Here is a 10,192-nt window from a genome sequence, read left to right on the forward strand (position 1 = left end):
TGACTGTAAAAAAAAGTGAAATGGTCAATTATAGACAGGAAAGACAGTGAAAGGTGTACACACAAGTGGAGGTTCTGAATACAGCAAAATCTTAAAAAGTAAAAATGTAGCCACACGCTCAGCTCTCCTTCTTGGACATTACTGAGCCTTCATCAGGGTCATATATCAAGTCTTTTGTTCAACATTTGTCTGTCACATACATGGCCTTCATTCCTTTTGGCTTTTTCGCTGTCTTAAGCTCACTTTTTACATTTTCACAAATCTTCTATTCCCCTTACAGTCAAAGGAGTCATCCTCAGTGCTGAGCTGCGACATCTCCATAGATGATAAGTACATTGTGACGGGCTCAGGAGATAAGAAAGCGACTGTCTACGAGGTCAACTACTAGGGGGGGCGACCGTGGTCATTAAACAACAACGCCATCCTTCCATCCAGGCACTCTGCGATGTGTCCATCACCCATGTACAACTTTTAATGTGTATAAAAAGGATTTGAATGGAACCAACCCAACAGACTTTCTTGGACTGTGACCTTTTGACCTTTTAGATGGTCGTGGATCAAAACGAACAAGCAGAACCAAGCACAGAGATTTCTTTTTTTTTTTACTGAGTGGCTTTTTGTTGTTGGGAGGATGAGTGAATGTCCATGTGCACTGAATCTGGAGAGGATGCTGTTGCCAGATAACATTCCTTTACACTTTTAGTCCTCTGCTATACTTGTTTTTTTACCAACACATACGCACAGACAAGCAGCTACAACACAAGCGTCATTGTTCACATACTTGCCTTCGTACTTTGTCTGTACCCGAAGGCTTAAAAAGAATCAGGGCCAGATCATTCCTGGCTGACACCAGAATATCTTCTCTGAGAACTTCCGATTTGGCACAACATAAACATACTTAACTAAAAATGCCAACACTCAAGAGGGTTACTTTTGGGTAAATGTAAATATCACAGGAGAAAAAGCGGCAGTAGGGGCAGTGGCGGCAAGCTCTAGAAGTTTCTCTTCAAAACTTTATGCCATTGTTGTCGTCATGTGTTCGAAGTCTGCTGCCAACCTTATCTCACATCCTGATATACTGCTACTACACTCTGAAGGAACACAGGATACGCAGGGGTAGCAATCATGCACACGTTAACATGTGATTGAAAACAAGTATATCCAAGGCAATATTCAATAACAGATTCCTGTGGATATTTGCATAAAATTCATTGTTTTCTGTATTTTGATTGAGCTTTTATTAATGTAGAGCTCTAAAGGCAGTATTGCCATTTTTATATTTTGATTCTGTCTCATTTATGCCTTCATGGACTGTATGTTAATACCTCATACCAAATTTGCCTTTTTTTTTAAATGTCAAGACATTTTTTGTTTGTTATGTTTGTCTCAATCAGCAAAATCAGCCTTCAATATGTGAAAAACATCAAATTTTTATTTAATAACAAATGCATGCTAAATATATAGTGAATACAGTGTGGAAGGTTACCACCCTATCCAGAAAAGGTTGCTTAGTATCTCAGTGCTTTTTAGTTTTACGTCACCTTAACAAGAGAGTGGACTAACTACATTTAGCTCGTACCAGGACTAACAAACATAACCCACATTATGAAAACGGTGGTGTGGTCCTTAAAGTAATAATTCGTCATTGTGGGACACACGCTTATATGCTTTCTTGCAGAGTTAGATGAGACGAATGATACCACTCTCATGTCGGAATGCTAATATGAAGCTACAGCCAGGAGAAGGTTAGCTTAGCTTAGCACAGAGACTGGAAATAGGAGGAAACAGATAGCCTTGCTCTGTCAAAAATTAAAAATCCCTACTAGCAGCTTGTCGTGTTGTCGTCCCTGTGAGGTTGCCAGGCAACCATAGTGACTCCAGGAAGTCACTGCTCCCGGTCAAGAAATAGTCTGGCACATAACCTCCCATAAAACCACAACTTGTTGTTTTTACACTTCGGGATTTGTACTGATTATACAAGCAAGATATAATGTGTTAATTAGTGAGCTTTAGAAGTGCTGGTAAGGTTTTTTTTTTTTACCTGTGGAGAAGCTAGGCTAGCTGTTTCCCCTTGTTTTCAGACTTTATGCTAAGCTAAGCTAACCGGCTGCTGGCTGTAGCTACATATTTACCGTTCAGACATGAGAGTTGTAATCATCTTCTCATCTTACTCGGCAAGGAAGCAAATAATCACATTTTCCAAAATGACAAATTAAATAAAATGCAGTTTGCGTCTATTACTTTTGATATTTATTTTCTACCTACTGTATGTGTTCATTATTATTATGTTTATTTTCTAACTCATAATTCTGAGTGAGGTGTGAACTCAGTGCATGTGTGTGTGCATGTGTGTGTGTATGTGTGTGTGTGTGTGTGTGTGTGTGTGTTTTGACCCTGTGGGCGTTGAACGAACAAACTAACATGATTGCCCTCAGTGCCCTCACCACTGCACTTGGTTCTGCCCCCTCAGTTCAGACTCCTCTGAATGCTCACTGGATTCTGCCTGACAGATTTCAGTAAAACTGTTTGATTGGTGTTTGAAGGTCAACCAGCCCTCCATTTACTGCCTGGATTTTTTTGTTTGGACCTTTGGACACAAAAACAAGTGGTCAGCGATATGCTCATAATTTCTCTTGGATTTACGTCTATTGGCTTGTAGAAATAACACAGTGCCTTTATGCTGCTACGCTTTTGACCCCATTTCGTCCTGCTGAGTGTTCAACTACACAGAGATGAAACATGATGGACTCTGCTGTTGGAGTGGTTTTTAAACAATACTGTTTTTGAGTGTACATCTTGAACCATTTCAGGATGGATTTTAGTAAAAAGATCAGCAAATTGGTAAAACAGATTATCCAGCCTGGTTTGTATCAGTTGTCTGTTGTCCACTTTGAAGTAATTAAGACCAAATTCCTCTTTATTCCACTTGCTTTGCCGAGCAAAGGCACATGAAATACATTATTCATGGCTGCTGCTGTTTCAGTCTGATTGTTTGAAGTATGGTGCCATTAACCGTTTTTTAAAACTACATTATTTTTCACTGTACTTTTCTTTCTGCTTTCAAGCTTTGTTCTTGTTAGTATTGCTTTTCTCCTGTATAGCTAAAACCCCATGCTCAAATGACACTCATCTACAGGAAGACATACATAAAAAACACATAGCACATCAGTAGTTATTAGCAGCGATGCTATATTCTTACCCAAACCATAACCACATAACCTAACACCAACCTTCCCTAATCTTAACCTAAACAGCCATTTTAAATTTTATTAATAAATTTAACTATCTGGAGACTCATTCTTACACATGATCATTTTAAATTGTGTGCCTAAAACCAACCTCCTGGTTTAGCTACTGACCATAACCCTTGTGGGATCCATAATTTTGCATCACTGAAAGATAATTTTGAGACCAGCTGAGTGATTTAGAAATGTACGAACTATAAACAGAGACTGATTAATGTATAAAATAGCATATGCATTGTTATTTTAATCCCAGAAGTTTCATATTGTAGTTTTAACTTCCAGTACCCTTTGAGTGCAAAATGACATCATCAACCTGCAAATCAAGAACGAAGCAATGAACAGAAAGAGGTTTCCAGTGTTTTTACTGTTCATGGGATTAAAATAATAAGAAGGCTCATCCCATATGTGCTAGAACATGTTATTGTCATGTTATTCCCATTGATGTGATATAGCCTAAAACCTATTTCGCTGGCTCAATACAGCTCTTCCTTTCATTTAACTTTTGCAAGGACACCCTCTATCAGTAATGACTGCCTCATAAAAGATCAAATGGACAAAGATGGCCAAATTTGAATGTGTTTAATGGTTTATTTCTCTTTTCACTGATAAGAGAGCAGTGCTCATGCTCAGTGCTGATCTGCCTGAGACCTACATACCTGTCTAATTTTACTGTAAGGTCTTAATGCTAAAATACAGATATTAAAATCTGAAAAAGATCAGTTTGTGCAAGTATTAACTCCTCTCTAAGTTTCTGAGCTTGTCTTAAAGCTCTTTGCAGAAAAAAAGGTTTGATACTTTATTGCATTGGAAAGGAGTTAAATGCCAAGGAGATGCATATTTGAAGATGGTCAGTTCTTTTTTTATTTTCTTTACCATATGAATTGTTTTTTTGCAGCTGTGAGAGACAGATCTCTATTTGAGTTGAAGAAGCTACTGATATTAACTGCACTGGTGTGAATGCAAAGGGACATTTGAAAAAAGTCGAATGGGTTTGATACAGGAGAGCCCCTACAAAAGATATTACACTGTTAGGACTGATATTTTTGTAATTTCTTTGACAGTGACACTGTACATTCTGAAGGACTGGTCATGATATTGGTTTGTTTTTCACAGTGTTTGCCTTATTCTGTGCTTTCTTTCTAAATCTGAAACATTTCTGTGTTTGCTGCAGTCAGCTAAGCTTTCAAATTAAAGTGACAATTCATTCACCTTGCTATCATCGCCATTAATAATGGAAAAATATAAAATACACTTTGGTTAAACATGCGCTAATGTCAAGAGTCAAACCTTAATGTTACTCGTCTCATTTGATTGCTACAAGTTAGCTGGCTAACATGACCTGATACAGAAATGATGTTACATACAATAATGATGTGTAGAGCATTTAGCTTGACTGAACTCATGAAGGTATTATAAATTTACTGTAAACATTTAATAATTTAAGCTTACAGTGGAAAGAAACTTCCTGTTGCTAGATGAGCTTTTTTCCCCTCTTCAATACAAAATGCCTTTGCTCTCTTTTTTCTAGTCTGTGGTTGATTTTATTAAATTATTGTGTGGAGTATTTTGTCTGAGACTCATTCACTGTGCCAACTAATAATCTGTACCACCGTTCTGAATTTTCATTATTTAATATTTATGTTAGGGAATAATGCAATTAATTACAATGAAAATACTCAAATAAACCAAACTGTAGTTGCATTACAAATCCATCAGAGAACATGACAGGCTGCATGTTACAACAAAGTTCTGCAACAATGATTCCGCGTCCAGATGTTGGAGAAACGTACATCTGCATTTCTGTGAGACGGGCAGCTTGTGCCCAATCTTCAGTGTTTAGTTTGAAAGTGTCTTTTGACTCCTCTCTACTTCTACCCAGCTGAAGAAAATGACCCTGTTTTTCCTCCATGGTGTTACAAGGTGCATCAAAGAAGGATTTTATGTATCTTTGAAGAGTATCCATGGAATTCGATTATATATAGCAGAAATGAAAGAGTGTGCGGGTGTGATGGACTTGTGACACAGGTTAACCTACAGTCAGCAACAGCAGATTCCTTACCTCTTGCAAAAAGATATTAAACATGAACATGACTTCTCTGCTGGTCTCCACATATTTCATTCCTCAATTCACACATTTCTGTATGGTAACCTGTTAATGGACTCATTATCAACCTGCCTCTTTTCTGTGCATGCCCAGGGCATTAATATTCTAATGGTTTCCTTGATGATCTAATACTACTACCACACAAGTACACAGACTACAGCCTGCTGTCAGCCACAGCAGACATTCATTTTGCATTAAAGGTTATTCCATTGAGCTCTGGCTCTCTGCCCTTGAAAGAAACTTACAGCACTGTCTTGTGGTAAATCAACCAGAACAACAGCTTCTAGTTTGTCCTTTGATTTGTTTACTTTTCAGCTCTGGACTTGCCACTACATCTACTGAAACACCCTTGTCTATAGCATCGCTAACCTACTTTTGAACGTATAAACCTGCCTCTGAATCCTCTTTATGCCTAAGCAGAAAGCAGTTACTTTGCTGAATAAACTGTCCACACAAAGTATCCACACTGTATAAGATAAGGCTATTGGGTTCATTCTAGTGACTTGACTGGCAGTACTACATTCACTACAAACTACCACAACTCTGGGATATACCCAAACCTCTGTATCAAAAAAAGCGATTGAATACAGCAAGTAGTGCTAGTAGTGGATGATATGGACAACATTAATATCAAAATAATTATCACAATTAATCTTCTGTGTCTTCTTTAAAGTATAATGTGACAAACTTTTTGGCCAAAAAAGCTTTGGATGTTGACTCTTCGGTGTGCGGCAGCCATACTCCACATCCATATTAAGTGAGCTGGGAAACAAGGGTTTCAAGTGTTTTAGTGTGGCATTTTAGTGCAAGCTGACGGGTCAACTCTAGTCTCTGTCTAACCTCCTATTGTGAACGTGATGTGTTCATGCAGAGCACAGCGCTGGACTGTTGAAGTGGATTAAGTGATCTAAGTGAGGGCTGTGGAGGAGGACGCTCCACCATTACGGTGAATGATACTCCTGTTACAGCTCTCTAACCGGCACTTCAAACAGCCAAAAGTGGAAGAGAAGGAGGAAAGGTGGGGATGCAATGTGGGAATGAGCCACCCTACTTCAACATTTTATATTAAGAGCACTTGCGGCTTGCAAATTGCCCACTTTCCTGACAGACATAGAAGTTGGATTAAACAAACAGGCCACATAACAGCAAGATGGCTTTAGCTTGCATGTGTTGCATCACGTTGCGGGTAGATTTGGCTCATAAAGCTGCAAAGATGGCGAGACTGCACACTTGTTGATGTTGAATGTTTGTGACCACTGCTGTCACATTTGTTGTCCTCCCAAAAACCTTCATGACCACGTGCGTGACCTCACAGTATGCTGGCATAATGTTTGCAAAGTGCCACTTTACAGAACCATTACAATACTCTACTAACTTCAGAGCACTGTCAGAATGGCTCTTAATTAATTCACTTTTATAGTGCTGACAGCACACTTTGGAGTCTCCTGAAGAGGATTATAGATGCAACAGAGTGAATATTTACTGCTGTTCAAAACAAAGTATGTGACGCTCTCCTTTAGAGCACAGCTCACTACAAAACCATTGAACAAGAGCCTGCAGTCATGCTAGCAGCTCTGTGAGGCTGTACTTAAATACACCGGTGCTTTGAGCTAAATGTTAATGTTAGCATGTTAACATGATTTACCATCTTATTATCAACATTTCATTCAAAACCACAAAAGTCAACCTCATGGTGGCGCTAGACGAAAAGTCCGAGGATCACCAAAGTCCTTAGGCTTCCTCCTCTGGGAAACATGAAAGTCTGTACAAAAAGTCTATATCAAAATATGGCAATCCATCAGTAGTTGAGATATTTCAGTCTGGAAGTGGTAGGCCGAGCAACTGCCAGAGAGACATTGCCATCCCTAGAGTCAGAGATAGCACAGATAAAAACAAAGAACACGAAGCTCTTCTTCACAGCCCACTGCAAAACTTTATTTACAAATCTGCCTAAACACCACAGAATAATGTCATTGAAACCAAAGAGTCTGCAAATTGTTATCCAGACACCAAATACAGTAGTTTACTTTAACTAATCACTAAAATAAACCACAAATTATAGCAGCATCCAGCATTAACCATATGACCATGCTATTTCATCACCAATTAAAGCTCAGTACATCAGCAAAGCTTTCTTGCTCTCTACAGACAGATTAAACTGCTCTATAAAACTGTTCATCTTTCTTCTGGCACAGTAACAGTCGTGGTTGCTAGGAGATTTCTTTTTTAACAAAACCGCAACACCTGATAACAGGAATGGGGAGGTTATGTGAACAACATCATTCCTTTCCAGTGGCTGTGCTTTGATCATAAAACCTCAGCTGAACTTCATTGGCTTTTGATGGGATACACAAAAGCCCAGGAGACGATGGGTATGCTGCTGCGTATCTTTAGTCTTTTATTCCCTTAGAAAACACATTCTGCACAAAAGGGACAATTACCTCTGGAAATACCAGGATTTTTTTCACTTAAATAATGAACATAGATTAATTGCTTTAACACATGACCACCAATAATGGATGACTTTTATACTCTTTTAGTACTCATAAGTATTAGCTGTGAAAAAGAATACACTGCAGGCAACTTAATAACTCCTGCCAAGTAAGACATTACCTTATAACCCAGGATCAGAGTAACTCTGCTCTCAGACAGTTATAAAGTAATAAAAACCTAAGGCTACTATGCACCAACAGGATTTTTCCACATAGAGGAGCAGCAACAAAAAGCGAAACAACAACAACTAATGAGCATGACAATAACTCAGCATGGCATTTTATAGCATAGCATTAGAAGAGAAAGTTTTGTCACAGTGCTAGCATTTCTGCCCACCTTTTCACATTATTGGAACACTAGGATAAAAGTCAATTTCTGTCAGTGCCTGCCCCCACCAAAAATATAAGAGAAATAAAAGTGATGCTCCCAGTGCTGCAAAAATTAGTCTTACTATGCTGGGAGGATGATACCTATGAAAGAAAATGCATGTGAATAGAGATTTCTTCCTTTGGTATTTGGTGGGACAGGTTATGTATTCACGCTGTGTATTTTTAATGAGATTATATCACAGCTATGAGGCTCATAGTGTTCTCTTTTACGGCCTTGTGTTGCATTTGAACTGACTCACATCTGTCCTTGTCATATCTGACTTACTAATTTCTCCTCTCATTTTTCATTTTTCACCTTGCCAGTCGCATCGCATCTGTGAAAGAGAGCGGATGAGGGTACATAGGAGGGAGCACGTCCATCAGCTTATCTGGTGGAGTAAATTTGATGGTGATCCTGTGATGAGATGAAAGAATTGTAAGGAGCTTTATACTTTCGAGCGATTCAAAGGGACATTTCTCACAACAACTGATGCTATCTTAATGAGGTTGTGCCCATTAGTGGGCGGGAGTGGGGCACACTCTGTGGCGCTTTGATATCCTACATTCAAGGCTGTGTCACACATTAATGACTTCTTTGAGCTGTGAAACGAGCATCATTATCTCTTCACAAAAAGGGAAGGATGAGAGATTTCAGCTCAGCTTGTGTAAAGACAGGGGAGGAATCAGTCACTGTGTGAATGTGTGTGTTAGTTAGTCAGTGTGTATGTGTGTATGTGGGTGGGTGAGTGACTGAGTGACACTAACCTGCATCTGAGGGAAAGGATGGAAGAAGCAGCTTTTCTGTGTACAGTTCACCCCAAACAGCAATTAATGCTGTCGAAAAAGGTTTAGTTGAATAAAATGTATAAACTACCTACAGTAAAACTTGTGCATTGTCTCCTGATTTTTTTTAAAATTTGGGTTAAAGTGGTACTGCATTGATTTTATATTGCACTCCCATAAAGTTGGAGGACTTGCAACAGACAACTAAAAGATCAATGCAGCATCGATGCAAAATCAATGCAGCAGAGATTTCCTGACTTTCATTCAAGCTCTAAGAAAAGCTGGATCCCAAATTCCCCATAATACAAGTAGGTAGCGTCTTTCATTAGACCCTTCCTGCTTGGTAAATGCCCATGTCTGTATGTCTTCACGTTAAGACTAGGACTTTTGAGTTTTGGTACCGATACTACAATTACTTTTTGGATACCTTACTTTACGAAATATGAACATATTTTTCTACACAGCCTTGAGTCTTCTGTGTGCTGTATAAAAAGTGACTAAATGCTCCTGCTCTGAGAGTGCAACCTTATAGTCAAGTAAAACTGTATCAAGAAATATGTAAAACACTGGAAAATACAATAATAAAAACAGAAAATATATTCTGACATAATGCTGTAAAAGGGCTCCCTGATACTCCTTGATGTTCCGAGAAACTTTACGAAATTCCTCGCCTGACCCTACGATTTGCCACAAATTTCTTGACCAAATGATACCCTGTTCTTTCTTTCTTTTTCATCCAACCCATGTGTGCTTTTCAACCACTTAGCCGCACTCTACTCCCAGTCATCAAAATATTTTATTTATTAAGATATCTATTTTTTTTACTTTTAAGAGGCTTTTCATACCTCTACATCTATTCTGTCACTTCACCACTGCAGCAGTGAGAAGGGTTCAAGGGTCACGGCAAAGTAGAGAGAGCTGGATGAGTGAGAGGGTTTAAGTTCACAAAGAGAGTGGAGGATTGTATATTTCCTAAGAAAACAGGAGCAGCCATTTGAGTGGAGGTCATGGACATTTCTATGCATGCTGACAGAATAGGTGGAAGCGTTGGAGGAGAAAGGCCTCTTAAAACTAAATGAACTAAAAGCTCTTGGTTTGAATGCCCTTCAGCCTATACTCTATGTACTCTATATACTATGTACTATGTACTCTAGCTCGAATAAAGCACTCAGGTCAGAAGGGATGTTTTTTGAAGCTTT

The 10,192-nt window shown here is 38.8% G+C and overlaps 1 protein-coding gene across 4 annotated transcripts in view; it reads left to right on the forward strand.

The window, feature by feature from the left end:
• Nucleotides 1–2,102, forward strand: part of LOC122876344 (transducin-like enhancer protein 4) — a 35,156-nt gene extending 33,054 nt beyond the window's left edge. For all 4 annotated transcript variants that reach the window (XM_044196570.1, XM_044196571.1, XM_044196572.1 and 1 more), the window contains one exon: nt 281–2,102. In XM_044196570.1, coding sequence (XP_044052505.1) covers nt 281–388 — 108 coding nt within the window. In that variant the 3' untranslated portion in view covers nt 389–2,102. The remainder of the gene's footprint in view (nt 1–280) is intronic.
• Nucleotides 2,103–10,192: the final 8,090 nt, after the last annotated feature.

The sequence above is a fragment of the Siniperca chuatsi genome, linkage group LG5, assembly GCF_020085105.1.
Source record: "Siniperca chuatsi isolate FFG_IHB_CAS linkage group LG5, ASM2008510v1, whole genome shotgun sequence".
Taxonomy (NCBI): Eukaryota; Metazoa; Chordata; class Actinopteri; order Centrarchiformes; family Sinipercidae; genus Siniperca; species Siniperca chuatsi.